The sequence below is a fragment of the Salmo salar genome, chromosome 01, assembly GCF_965601325.2.
Source record: "Salmo salar chromosome 01, fSalSal1, whole genome shotgun sequence".
In the NCBI taxonomy this organism is placed as follows: domain Eukaryota; kingdom Metazoa; phylum Chordata; class Actinopteri; order Salmoniformes; family Salmonidae; genus Salmo; species Salmo salar.
In genome coordinates, this window is record NC_138291.1 from 82,532,708 (window position 1) to 82,548,002 (window position 15,295).

Sequence of the window (15,295 nt, forward strand, 5' to 3'; positions counted from 1 at the left end):
TTGGGCCATTTCTATTGTGTAAGACTACCTCTTTAAGTACATATCTGCAGCCCTTAACAGATACTCCTTCAGACTCCTCTCCTGCTCCTCAATAAATACTTTGTTGTGGTCTCTGTAGGGTGGCATTCAGGTATTACGACTATCCTTCAACCTCCTACAGTATCTTTAGAGTGTAACATGGCACACACCATGTGCCTTTGCTGCACCCCTGACTGACTGGACTCCTACCAGCTCTTCTGGGAAGCTCTTTCGTAGGTCTCTGGATGAAACCTCGCTCTGTCTGTTGTTTTGACCCTATTTCTGGGCATGTCCTGTCAATATTCTGTCAATAAACAAGTGAAACACAAATGAAAACACATTCTAAGTTATTGAGGGGCAAAAGTAACATTCTGTTACTTCCGTCCCACCCCTCTCTCCTGTAACTTCTGCTTGCAAGCATCCAAGACTAGCTAGCACAATACCTCAAACCTATGCTGTCATTAAGTCACTAGATGGGTTAAGAAAATAACATATGTTTGGAAACGTAAAAAAAGAAACACAACTCTACAACTGAAAAACACTTCCGGGTCATTCTTTTTACTTTACCTCGCTTAAAACAACCTTCAAATGTTGACGCAGCGTGCTGATATCTTGCAGGGAGGTCATCTTCTGTATTAGGCACTTGCATGCGTCATTACAAAATTCGAGTTTCTTGTAATTTGAAAAAATGGGCGTGGTACTTTCGTCCTGGCTCTTCCCTACAGTAGCTGTACTGTAAAATAAATTAGCTTAAAAACTGCCTAAATTTCTCTACGCCTAATTAGAATTTTTTATTTTTTTTGGGGGGGGGGGGGGATATCAGGAATCTTCAATTATTTCTCTCCTCTGTCAAGAGGGGGGCCACTAAAATGTTTTGCCTGCGATGTGAGGGACCCTAGGGCCTCCAAAATGCTAGGGCCGCCCCTGACAGTGATACATAGTGAGAGACCTCGTTCTCCCCCGAAACGCGCTGAATTAGAGCGAAGAATGCATCACGAAGTGAATGGATGAATTGCTTTGCTATTAAAGGGATGCATAGTACTGCTTTTCTGTCGGAAAACAAACCATCGATCAGTTTTGGCGACAGCACCAACCCCACTGGGCTTTGTATAAAGCAGACAAGAACAACAACTAATCCCAGAACGAGCACAACTAGGCTATAGCTGCCACCGGCAGGGAACCAAGGACATAAACCGAGATAAAACATGGAAATGGCAGCACGAACTGGATTAAATGAAAGGGGGTAGAGGGTTTTTAGAGAATAGCGAATGTTTTCTTGTTATGTTCGTTAATTTGAGCTTTTATTTTCTGTGGAAATGGGAGCTTTGACCAGCAGACAGAACGCAGGAGTGGAAGAGGTCGATATACCGTCCACCTCGGTGTACCGCTATCCACCAAAATCTGGTAGGTGCCTGTTCCCAATAGACGACAGTAGCCTAACAGGAGCGAACCCATTCAACCCAAAGCATATTCCAGGACAGCCTATATCTGCCTTCTCGGTTTGGGAAAAAAGACGTAGGGATATATTATTAGGATATTATAAGGCCTATTTATTAATATTCGGATAATTATAGGCCTATGACTTATTTGTAAAATCTATTATTTAAATATAATGATGAATCACAATCATTACATCAGAGGACAAGGTGTCAGATACCCCGTATGCCCAACATCCTGTCCGGAACCTAAAGGCCTCAGTGCTAGGGTGGCTAAATGTGGATAGAAAACCTCAGCAATAGAGCGTTCATGAAAAAACTGGTCTACCAGACATCGAGTGCAAATCATAAAATTGTCATGTTTGAAACACACATGGAAAAACATGAGGTCTATGTGATGTTGGTCGGGTCAGTATCAGCCTGACCACCAGCCTCCCAGCAGAATAACGCTGAAAAGCATTATACCACATTCATTTTTTACAATTCCAATTAAAATAGGAAAAAGGAGCAAACTGAAGATTGCAGTGTGCAGGGGTGAGCTCAGACACTTCTCACAATGGTGCCCCATTTAGGTCTAGATCAAAGCTGAATCAATGTCTGCAAAGTGACATGTTTTATTTGTATTCTACATAACATAACCGAATAGAATAGCATAGTATAAGGTTACTGTTGAACCAAAAACACCACCCAATTTCTTATGAGATTTAGGTTGATTAGCTGAGTGAAAAGAAAAATATGCGCCAAAATGTAAAGCTGCAAAATGTAACTTTTTGAGTGACCCGACCAAATTCACATTAGATTGTGTTATAGATTGTATTATAGACATGTCATTGAAGCAAATCTAAGAAGCGGTAGATCTGTTTCATGTGCACTATTTTTATACTTCCCGTTCTTACGTTTTTGCATCTTTTACTTTTAGTTTTGTACACCAGCTTCAAACAGCTGAAAATACAATATTTGTGGTTATGTAAAAGATATTTCACAGCGGTTTAGATGGTACAATCGTTCAGAAGGGGACGGACGGGGGTGCAACTCAATATGAAGAAGGTGTTCTTAATGTTTTGTATACTCAGTTGATTAAAAACAAACGTACTATTGTGCCCCTCAGTGACTTGCTAAGAGGGGGAATTGCCTCGATGAAATCGCAGGATTTCATAGCATACATTTTAACAGCACAAGGTAAATGGACTGACTGTACTGGGGCGCTCAATTGTGTCTCCCAATGAGTCTTTCGTTCCAGACGGATTTTCTTCCGCACATGAAACTAGATCTGCTCTTTCAGCTGCAGATGGCGCTAAATCAAAAAGCTAATTGTAATTAACTTGTAAATAAATCATCATAACAGTTATGGGAGTGTGGGACCTGATAAACTGGACATCTACATCCAAGTGTCGAAGGACAGATGAATACACTAGGTAGAACCTTCTCATCGCTGATCTGGTAGGACAAAAAAGCATGACTGGCTGGCCAATTTGATTGTTCATCATATTCTATTGTAGGTGACAGGGCGACGTGTTGTGTGGATTAAAACAGCATAAAACCGGGTGTATCACAAAGCATGATCAAATTAATTAGCGAGCTGCAGTAATTTTGAGAAACATTGAGAGATTGTTTGGTACATTTTTAGGGAGAAATTAACTAGTTATCTACCTTTGATAAGCAGCAATTTCAAGTCTATCTAAACTAATATCGTTCTAACTCGGAAATATGAAGTTATTTCAGAATGAAAGTGAACTAGCGAGCGCATCATGCTTTGTGACATTATGTTAGCTATTCCCAGTAAGATCATGTGTTTTCATGTATTACATCTGCATGCGTTCATGAGCTGGCTGCTCTTTCTAAATGGTAAATAGTATGTTCTAATCTGTTCTAAACAGTGGCAGCATGTGCAGAAATGGTCATTCGGTTTATGACATCCAAAAGTGAAACATGAGTATTTATGCTGCTGTTCAAATGCACAGATTGCTTTATATATCTTCTAAAAGAAACTACTGGTCGTTCGAAAACTTGGCATCATATTTCTGTCCTGCTGCTTTGTTGACATATTGACAACTCCATCCACCACCACCCGCGCCATGGGTATTCAGACAATCAGCGCCCGCCACTGGCTGAGATCATTCAAGAAGATCTAAATGCATATTCCCACGAAACTGATGGAGATCAAATGATTGGTATGCAGATGCAGTTTGGACATTTCACCGGTTTTAGAATATGAATAATTATTATTCGCTATTGACAGATGTCCTTTTGAAATTAGCTAAATCTAATTTGGTGTTTGAGGGAATAAAAAATAGAAAATAAATAATTGAGACAATATGTGTGGGCGTAGGCAGACGTTGCATTTGGAGGATGTATTATATGCATATTTAAAAATTATATTCAATAGGCTACATCTATCAGTACCAGGGGTTGGAACCGGTTCAGTAAACAGAACCGAAAACTGGAAAATAACAAAACATTTAGAAGAAGAGAATCAGAACCCGGAACGAAAGAGATCTATACTGTTCCGGAACAAAACCGTTATTTTAAAACCATGGGAACATTTAAATCCCAGTTTTTCTGAAGCTCACTCCCTAGTACTCTGTAGTAGTTTCCACACCAGATTATCTTGTGATCCCAGACAGCAGTGCACCTTTAGGGAGATATAGAGTTAATTCGGTAAACTCTGGAAAAGTTGGATATAAATGTTTCTTTTCACACATTTCATGAACCATACCGACAAGTAATTAATTCAGGATTATAGAATTCCCCACCAGGCAGTCTCATAAAAGGCATTTCCTGATCAGCACCATATATTCATTTTTTTCTTTGAGTTTAAAAACTATTGTCCCTGTGATAAGACCAGAGGGGAGTTGGGGGGAGAGAACAGCAAAGGGGGGTTGGAGAACAGCCAGAACAGTCATGTTGATTCAGATCAGACGACCCTAATATGCATGCTACCCGACAGATGACTTTACTGTATAGAGAGACGCTCGAGACGCCCCCTAAACACAGATCTAGGATCAGATAACCTTACCTCAAACTGTAATCTTAACCAATATGTGGTTAAGACATTTCTGATCTAAGATCAGTGGTTAGAGGCAATGTCTACTCAACCTATTCCCCGGAACCAGGGTTGGAACACCTTGACCTAGCTCAATGAGCTCCTGTAACTGTCCTCTGTTCATGTTAAAGGGGAGAAACATAATTGGGCTTCTGTGTATATGAGGAGGTGGAATCTTTGAAATCAGGTTTGCTCAATTTCTTTTCCTGTTCCCCACAGGAAGTTACTTTGCCAGCCACTTCATCATGGGCGGGGAGAAGTTTGACTCCACCCACCCCGAGGGATACCTGTTCGGAGAGAACACCGACCTCAACTTTCTGGGAACCAGACCAGTGGTGGTACGGATTGTCACAGTACACTACAGTACACAACAGTACACTACAGTACACAGTACAGTACAGTACAATACAGTACACTACACTACACAGTACACTGCAGTACTCTACACTACACTACACTACACTACACTACACTACCTTCTAAGTCTCCAGCTACAATACCATCTGTCTAATTCAAGCTTGTTGATGATGACGATGACTATGATAATGATGATGATGATGATGATGAGGGCAGCTCAGCTTTATGTCCTCCAGGGGGGGAGTCTACATTATGACCTGGCTATGATGCTCAGAACAGTCTTGAGTTCCAGTTCTAGAGAGCACAGCACATACTAGAAGGGAAACATCCATTTTCTATATAAACTCACTCCACTGTGTGTCAAACACTCATAAGGGAATAGTTGTAATGGGTCCCAAATGGTACCTCGTTCACTGTAGTGCACTACTTTTGACCAGAGCCCTATGGGCCCTGTTTAAAAGTATTGCACAATATAGAGAATAGGGTACCATTTGGGCGGAAGGTTTTGTTCCAAATACCTCCGATCGCAATTCTCATAATCTCTGCTGTATGGACAAGGGGAATACCATAGAATCCTGTGACTGGGGGTGTGGTATGGAGCAATTTCAGTGACAACAGGAACTGTATTTCAATTTCATCATTTTGAATTTGTATTAGGAAATTGAATTTAAATGTCATGTTTTTAAATTTGTAATGTACAAATTTAATCATTGAATATGTAAATTGAACTTGTATTTCATGAATTGAAGTGGAATTGAATGAATATTGCATTCATTTAAAAATTATATTTAAATTCAATTGAATATTCAAATTCATTTATATATATTTATATAGGCCTGTTCAATTTCATTATGGTAGATATTGCATTAATTGTCTGTGTATTAAGTTTACAAACTATAATTTCAAGTTTATCAAAGTTTCATTCATTCAACTTCTCAGATGCATTCAGATTCAGTTTTCAAATTCAGTTCTTTAAATTCAGATTCAAAACCAAAGACAACACCTGGTACTTTGCCAGTCAGGAAAGGTAGAGGACAGCCGATAGAATCAAACGCTTCCTTTGGTAAACAGAAACTGATGGCGGTTTCTGAAGCCAATGTGGCATGTTGAATAAATGCTCTTCCAATGAATTTGACTCTAGCATTTGAAATGTTTTGGCTATGAACTACTATGACCCCATTCCTGAAAGCGAAGACTCTCCGGAACATGGACATGCCTTCTGTTTCCCTCTCTGATGATGGCAGGATGCGTTAGAAGGGAGTTTCACACAAAAACTAAATTTGACCCCCATTAGAATATAGTTTAAATGCCCTGTCATAGCCCTTCTAATGATAGCCTTTCCACTCCCTATTTAATTTTGATCTTGTGACTGACTGGGTTCAAACTAGGTCTCCTGTATGTCACAAGATTGTGTTAGCACACTTAGCTAAAGCCTATAGGGAGGGACACGTTCAGGAAGTTAATGTAAAGGACGGCATGCTGCTTGCTTAACAAGTACCGCTTCCCCCTTATTCAGCTCATATATAGACTCGAACTAATGACTTGCTAATGCAAGTCTTCAAGATCTCATCAAAAGAATGTGATCATGTGATCCATGCCTATGTGATGAGAACCTTGCCTGAGACCTGAAAACGTGTTAGTTTGTGTTACACAGTCTAGTTTTAAGCAAGGGAGGACATGGACATGTAGGCTGGTCCAGTTTTAGCCCAGTGGGCCTGTCTAACTTATTGTTTTTTGCGCAAAATGTAAATTATCTGGGGCCTCAAGGAAAAGAATGGGCCAGTGTGGGGGCCTGGAGGAAAATAATGGGGGGGGGGCTGATTTATTGTAGATATTTTAAGGTTAACATGTGACTGACTGGGTTAAGAATGTGTTAGCCTGTTGAGCTAAAACCCTAAAAATTGGTCCTTTGACTTGGTTTTGGCACGCCCTGATCTGTTTCACCTGTCCTTATGATTGTCTCCACCCCCTCCAGGTGTCGCTTATTTTCCCCACTGTATTTATCCCTGTGTTTCCTGTTCCTCTGTGCCAGTTCGTCTTGTATGTTTCTAAGTCAACCAGCGGTTTTCCCATTCTCCTGCTTTTTGCATTCTCCTTTTTCTAGTCCTCCCGGTTTTGGCCCTTGCCTATGTAACAGTGTAGGTTCCGTCCCTCTCTTCGCCCCAACCCGGGCTCGAACCAGGGACCCTTGCACACATCAACAACTGACACCCCACGAAGCATCGTTACCCATCGCGCCACAAAAGCCGTGGCCCTTGCAACGCAAGGGGAAACCCTACTTCAAGTCTCAGAGCGAGTGACGTCACTGATTGAAACGCTATTAGCACGCACCACCGCTAACTAACTAGCCATTTCACATCGGTTACACTCACCCCCCCTTTGACCTCCTCCTTTTTCCGCAGCAACCAATGATCCGGGTCAACAGCATCAATGTAACAGTGTAGGTTCCATCCCTCTCTTCGCCCCAACCCGGGCTCGAACCAGGGACCCTTGCACACATCAACAACTGACACCCCACGAAGCATCGTTACCCATCGCGCCACAAAAGCCGCGGCCCTTGCAACGCAAGGGGAAACCCTACTTCAAGTCTCAGAGCGAGTGACGTCACTGATTGAAATGCTATTAGCGCGCAGCACCGCTAACTAACTAGCCATTTCACATCGGTTACACCTGATTCTGGACTTTGTACCCACCTGCCTGACCATTCTGCCTGCCTTGACCACAAGCCAGTCTGCCACTCTGTACCTCCTGGACTCTGATCTGGTTTTTGCCTGTCCACGACCATTCTCTTGCATACCCCTTTGGATTAATAAACATTGTAAGACTCCAACCATCTGCCTCCTGTGTCTGCATTTGGGTCTCGGCTTGTTAGGTTTGGTTTCTTCAAGGAGGAGGTAAAAGGGGGGAGAAGTGTAACACAGGTAGTTCGGTAACCACATTCATGTGATGAGTGACTTGTCTGAGACCTGAAAAGTTGCATTATCTGGTGCACAGGAGACCTGGGTTAGACCCTCATTAGCCAAACTAACACGTCTTCATGTCTCAGCCTAGGTTGCTCATCTCATAGCCTCGCGAGCGGCCTGATCCCACGAGCTTACATGAATGGTTCACTACACGCGATAATCAGTCTGGTAATTACGAGGCTACTCATCACATGGACGGATCACCAAACCACCTCTGTTGCACTCTCATTAAATGGGGTGCACAGATCCTTCTGCTTCTGTCTGCCACTGTAAGTGTTGTTGTGCAGTAGGCCTGATTTAGAGCCCAGTCAGTTATATTGGTGCCGTAATCACTGAGTAGGAGGTCAAAGGGGCGTGAAATGTAACTGAGGTGGTTCGATGGATCTTGCTGGAGATTTGAAGACTTCTGTTAGCTTCCTGAACTAATCCATATGGGCTAACATAGTGGGCTGACAGTCTTGTGACATGCAGAAGACCTGGTTCGAACCCAGTCAGTCGCAAGATTAAATAGGGAGTGGAAAGGCTATCCATAGAAGGGCTATGACAGGGCCATTCAACTATATTCTTATGAGGGGAACAGAAAGCACATCCATGCTCCAGAGGATCTTAGCTTTCAGGAGTGGGGTCATAATAGCTTACAGCCAAAGCGGTTCAAATGCTCGCTCTCCTCTCTCTCTCTCTCTCTCTGTCATATCCTGCTATATAAGTCATACTGCCCTTTCTAAGCAGATGACAATGCAGAACCACATCTCCCTACCCCACTCAGTACATTTCTCTCATCTCTCCCTGAGTTAACTGTGATCTGCAGCATAGGTCTAGTCCCCCTGCACTAGATATGTATAGTCTATATTATGTGTGTGTGTGGCTGGACCTCGACAGATGTAAACACTCATATATTGGGGATTTAAACAGCAGTTTACTGCTGTAATAAAGTAATATTCAGACTGCAAAGAGAGAGGGAAGGGAGTGTTTATGTGTGTGTGCATGAATGCGTGTGTCTTCCCTGTACTGAAAAACAGCCTTGTCATTCCTACTCTACAGATCCCATAGCAGAATATTCCTGGTGTGTGTGTGTTTTAATGAATGGCACAGTATTCAGTATAATAACACATCTGGGCCCAGCAGGAGCCTTTCCTGTAAACCACACACACACACACACACACACACACACACACACACACACACACACACACACACACACACACACACACACACACACACACACACACACACACACACACACACACACACCTCCCCTTAGTCCCAGAAGAGGGGTGTAGAGGTATCTAACCACATCCTGCCTTCCTACTAGACGGCATGTTCAATAGGGTTTCAAAGGTTCTTCTATACACATTTTTACAGTGCATTCAGTCATTTAGCAGACTCTTATCCAAAATGACGTAAGTGCACAGTAAGTGTATTATTCTAAAACAGGTACAGTATAACAACCACAGATCCAGATCACTACACTTTAAACCTTTTTTTTAAATAGCCCGGTATCAGGAAGATCAGTACCAGTAAGAATAAAGAATAATGTCAATGAAATAGTTAAGCGTCTGACATAAAAAACATTTTTAGACCCACTCAACTTTCTTCTTACACAGAGTCAGCAACAAAAACACGGTTTGTGCTTAGATTGTGCAAAGTACAGTAAAACAATTGTGTAAAGAAAATATATCTAATGTTTTAAGTGGGTATGCAGATAGAGTGTGCAAGCTTTTGTTCCAGCACTAACACACCTGATTCAACTGATCAAGGGCTTGGTGATTAGTAAATCAGATCATGTGACCCTTTTGTTGTTGTTGATATCATTGTTGATGTGACCTTTTGTGTTTGGTTCCTTTACAGTTCCCCTATGCTTCCCCGCCACCTCAGGAGCCAGTGAAGACGCTACGAAGCCTTATAAACATCCGGAAGGATACGCTGAGGCTTGTACGGTGAGTATCTCTCACAAAACACACAATTGATTTGTAGTTTATATCCCTTTTATTATTATTATTTCCCTTATGCTTAGTCTGTGTTTTATTGAACTAGTCCAACATCTCCACTTATCCCCCCAGAACCAAGTCAAGTAGCTGGCCGCAGGCTTTCGCAAGCTTTGGTTCTGGGTCCTGGGATTACTCCCTGTACTCTTACTATGCTAATTGTAACGGTGTGTAGATGATGCTAGCTGTGTTTCGGTGTGGTATGGCAGGTGTAGTGACGGCCAGAAGCTGCCAGGGGAGGAAGTGGCAGGGAAAAGCAAAGCCTGTTACAACATAGAGTTCACCTTCGATGCTGACACACAGGTGGCCATCACCATCTACTATCAAGCTATAGAGGAGTTCCACAACGGAGTGCCAATGTAAGTCTGTGTGTGTGTGTGTGCATGCTTGTGTGTTTATCTTTCTGTACTCTTAGGAAAAAGGCTTCCAAAGGGGTTCTTCCTCTGTCCCCATAGGAGAACCCTTTTTGGTTCCAGGTAGAACCCTTTTGGGTAACATGTAGAACGGCTTATACTTGGAACCCAATAGTGTTCTATCTGGAACCATAAGCGTTCTACCTGCATCCAAAAAGGGTTCTTCAAAGGGTTCTTTGATGGGGACAGCTGAAGAACACTTTAAGATTCTAGATATCATCTTCTTTTTCTAAGAGTGTGTATCTCTCCTATAGTTACCTTCCCCAGGACAGCTCTCTCCAGTCAGAAATGGTGCACTTTAAGAGAGGAGTCTGTCAGCAGTTCTGTCTGCCCTCGCACTCCGTCAACCTGTCAGAGTGGGCCGATGAGGAGGTATGGGCTGTGTGTGTGTGAGCGTGTGAGTGTGTGTTTATTCATATTAGTAGGAAGTATGTGTGTGTGTGTTTCAGTGTATAACCTATCTTTATCTCCCTCTTTTCTCTCTCTTCCTCCACCCTCTCTCCCTCTCTCTGTCCCTCCGTCTTACTAGTTGCTTTTTGACATGGACAAGGATGTGTTTCCCATGGTCATTCAAGCGACAGTAGACGAGGGGGAAGATCACATGGGTCACTCCCATGTCCTCCTGGCCACCTTTGAAAAGGTAAGGAGCTTGGAGTTGGATGTGCTGTAGTATTGTAAGTCAAGTGTTCAATTAATTTAAAGTTTTTCTATAATGTTTTGAGATGCAGTTGACTCTGGATTTAAAAGCATCCCACTGGGCACAAACTGGTTGAATGAACGTTGTTTCCACATCATTTCAACACATAGATAAACTGATTGGAGTCATCAATGTAAAGGAATTTGGGGAATGTTTGTCTTTTTTTCATTCAACTTTTAAAACCCAGTGACGTGGTTAAGTTTTTTGTTGATTTCACATTGAATTCATGTTAGTTGACAACCCAATAAAATATAAATCAAAACTAGACGTTGAACTGATGTCTTTGTCCAGTGGGACTGGATTGGTATAGGCATTGGCTAAGTATCTACTGTTTGTTTCACAGCACATGGACGGAAGCTACTGTGTCAAACCTCTGAAGCAGAAGCAAGTGGTGAGTTTGTTTCTACCAAGTCCTCCTCTTCTCTCTCTCTCCTCCTGCTCTCATCTCACTCTGAACTGTACCTTACAATCCCTTTTTCCTGCCTTGCTTACCTCTCTTTCCCCTCTCACGCTCCCCCTTTCACTATCATTCCTGGTATGTTTTATACTGAAACCTTCTCTCTCATCCCCAACATGTTTCCTGTCCTCTCCAGGTAGATGGAGTGAGTTACCTTCTTCAGGAGATCTACGGCATCGAGAACAAGTACAACAGTCAAGAATCAAAGGTACACAGCTGAGAATTTGGTTGTTTAGGGACTACACTGTAAAGGGGTTACTGTGAATTTGACAGTAGCTTACAGGCAGCTCAGTGGCAAGTAAAATGATGTATGTCATATTACAGTTCACCTACTGTAATATAAATAGGGTATCAAAGCACAGTAAAATACTGTAAAATTGACCTTATCTTGCTGTAAAAAAAAAATACATTGGGATAAATGAATGAATGAATGGAGGGGAGGAGTTTGCTTTTCACAGTATTTTACTGTAATTACAAGGGATTGGTGCAAGCAGGTTGGCTGCTAGGTGAAGTGTTTACACATTACAGCAGGTTTATTCATGAATATTTGGTGTTTATATCACTTGCACTTCTAGAGGGCTTCACAAAGGCTTCCAAACTGGTAGTGACTACAGGGCAAAACAGACCAAAAGAACATGGCAAAATGCTTAACCATTTAAGGTATAAGACTTGTTGCCACTCCAATTTTTCCCCTATACCAGTGGTTCCCAAACTGTGGGGCGCGCCCCCTAGGAGGGGGCGGCAGGGGGATTTGGGGGTGCATCATACTCACGAGTAGTACAACATCAGTTTTCCTCTTATCATGTCAGTCATTGCATATTTTAGAGAGCTATTTATAACTTGTCAGAAATGGTCCGATCAACTAGCCCATGTCAGCTAACGTTTTTTAGCTTTAACCCTTTCTTCCCGCCAACAAGAGGGATGTGAACAGCTTGAGTCATGAACAGTGCTTGTGCCCATAGAAATAGACTTAGCACACACCAGCACAGGGGGGCGGTATGTTCCCCAGTGCTGGAAGGAGGGCCTGAGTGAAAAAGTTTGGGAACCCATGCCCTGCCCTATACATTCTTCTTCTTCTTCTTCTTCTTCTTCTCATTACCACCACCAACAGGACTGGTGTATAAATTCATTATACTTTGTGACACAAAATAAGGAAAAAACATACCCTACCATCTAAAACTACCCTCATTAAAAACCCACCATCCTGCCCCCCTAATTTAATTATATCTGGTCCTACACCAGACCAACAGCCTGGGAGGACTGGACACCACCACTCAACAAACCCTGTAACTCTTTCCCCTATACAATTAGATGGGGCACTATAACCACATAGGAGTTCAATTCATACTGCATTCTCTCTCACGGGTGCAACAAATATAGCCTCTTACAAGGTGCCCATCAAAATATGTTAATGAGCCAGAAACTATATCATGTATCCACTAGTGGTCAAAATAATTTTGTCATTCCAAATATATGGTACAGTACTGTCTTCTGTGGGGTAGATTTAGAGTACCAATCGAAATACAGCAACTCTTTGCCCCGCCCACAACATTTTCCCACAATGCACCATAATTTACAGTATGCTGCACTAAAACGTTTCAGAGTATTTTACTGTTGATTATTCCCAAAATTACCGTATAATTTACAGTTTTCCGTTACAGTGTAGTGACCACAATACTTTTTGTTAAAAAACTTTCCAAATCACTCTCTGTAGAATTGGTTAGAGTATTCATGAGTTGCATGTTTCATCACAATATTGTTTTGAACATTCGTTTTGAACTGATGCCTGACTGAGCATTCTACTCAATGCATTGTCAATGAGCACTGAAGAACATTTCATCAAAAGTGCATTACAGTGGCTTGGAAATACAATGACATTCAAAAGAAGGCAAATAACTAGTAGGAAAACCTTTTGTCATCATTTTGATGTCTCCAGATTGACTTTATATGCAGTATAACATTAGCTAGCTAGCTAAGATTGAGCTGAGGCCACTGGATTTTAGCTAGCTAACGTTAGCATTGCTAGCTATTTTTGACAAACTTTGCTAGCTAATGACATTTCCATCTGGCTATTTGATGACATGATAATGCTGGCAAAGTTGTTTCCTATGAATATGCAAAGGAATTTAATTATTTTTACAGTATTGCTTGCTCAAGCTACCATACTGCTCTGTGAATGTAAATGATGTATTGATGTATTGATTGATTTATGTATTGATTAATTGATTGATTGATTATGTTGGCCCCAGGTTGCAGATGATGAGATCAGTGATAACAGTGCGGAGTGTGTGGTGTGTCTGTCGGATGTCCGCGACACACTCATCCTGCCCTGCAGACACCTGTGTCTCTGCAATGCCTGCGCCGACACACTCCGCTACCAGGCCAACTGCTGCCCCATCTGCAGACTGCGTGAGTCTATGTCTATGATGCTACATAAGACCTTTGTAAGCCATATGTTGACATTCCTAATACCTTCATAGCAATACTTAATAGATGCTCAGGACCTTCATAGCAATACCTACAGTAATACATGCTCAGTTATCAGGCTAACTGCTGCCCTATCTGCAGACTGTGTGAGTCTATAATGCTGCATAAGACCTTCACATCAATACTTAAGCATGTTATAATGCATCTTCAGCGTTCCGGGCGCTGCTGCAGATCCGAGCCATGAGGAAGAAGCTGAGTCCTCTCTCTCCTGCCAGGTTTAACCCCGTCATCACCTCCCAGACCTCTGACTCAGAGGAACACTCGGTAATATGTACACATACACTTAAAAAAATATATTTACATATAGTAACATCCAAAAGTTTGGACACAACTACTCATTCAAGTGTTTTTCTTTATTTTTACTATTTTCTACATTGTAGAATAATAGTGAAGACATCACAACTATGAAATAACACATATGGAATCATGTAGTAACCAAAAAAGTGTTAAACAAATCAAAATATATTTTAGATTTGAGATTCTTCAAAGTAGCCACCCTTTGCCTTGATGACAGCTTTGCACACTCTTGGCATTCTCTCAACCAGCTTCACCTGGAATGCTTTTCCAACAGTCTTGAAGGAGTTCCCACATATGCTGAGCACTTGTTGGCTGCTTTTTCTTCACTCTGCAGTCCAACTCATGCCAAACCATCTCAATTGGGTTGTGTAAGGACAGACGCTGGGAGAGGAGAAGCAAGTACAGGGAGTGAACATTTAATAAATAACGAACATGAAACAAACACGGACAGGGAAAACAAAATTACATTAATGCTGACACGGGGAACAAACTGAGGAGCAGACCGATATAGAGGGGGCAATCAACAAAGTGAAGAAGTCCAGGTGTCACATTGGTATGAAGAGATTCGGGAGACAGGCGCAGGAATGCGTAATAATTTATTTAAATTGAGCCCTTATTACGGTGTGCTGTGTAAAGGCACGGGGACGAAGACCATACAAACACGTAACAAAACACAGGGTAGAAACCAAAAACAAAAGAGCGAGGAGTACCTCAAATAAATAACACATGCGCACAATGATTAACACACGGGACGAGACCCGTAATCATCTGCACAATCCACAAAAAAAAGCAAAAAAGCCAAAACACACAGCACAGGTACTCACACGCACCAACGGACATAGTAACAATAAACGATAGCCCAATGGAAACCAAAGGGCACACTTATATAAGTACTAATCAGTGGGAATAGGGGACAGGTGTGCGTAATGAAAGTTACGGAGGGATCCATGACACCAGGTGAGTCCAATGAAGCGATGATGCGCATAATGATGATGACAGGTGTGCGTACTGATGGGCAGCCTGGCGCCCTTGAGCGCCAGAGAGGGGGAGCGGGAGCAGGCATGACAGTACCCAGGGGCGCCACCCGGCGTCCCACCTGGGCGAGCCTGACGGCCCGGCCGAGGCGTGGGAACCAGACGATC

General features: G+C 42.2%; 1 protein-coding gene across 3 annotated transcripts in view; it reads left to right on the top strand.

Annotated features, from left to right (window-relative positions):
• Positions 1-951: 951 nt before the first annotated feature.
• The window catches only part of rnf157 (ring finger protein 157), a 41,566-nt gene continuing 27,222 nt past the window's right edge, over positions 952-15,295 (top strand). For all 3 annotated transcript variants that reach the window (XR_014392871.1, XM_082977373.1, XM_082977385.1), the window contains exons 1-10: positions 952-1,422; positions 4,717-4,835; positions 9,666-9,754; positions 10,012-10,161; positions 10,470-10,587; positions 10,745-10,855; positions 11,256-11,303; positions 11,506-11,577; positions 13,619-13,778; positions 14,008-14,120. Coding sequence is in view for 2 of the 3 variants with exons in the window: in XM_082977373.1 (XP_082833499.1) it covers positions 1,335-1,422; positions 4,717-4,835; positions 9,666-9,754; positions 10,012-10,161; positions 10,470-10,587; positions 10,745-10,855; positions 11,256-11,303; positions 11,506-11,577; positions 13,619-13,778; positions 14,008-14,120 (1,068 nt within the window). In the remaining variant the exon portion in view is untranslated. The remainder of the gene's footprint in view (positions 1,423-4,716; positions 4,836-9,665; positions 9,755-10,011; positions 10,162-10,469; positions 10,588-10,744; positions 10,856-11,255; positions 11,304-11,505; positions 11,578-13,618; positions 13,779-14,007; positions 14,121-15,295) is intronic.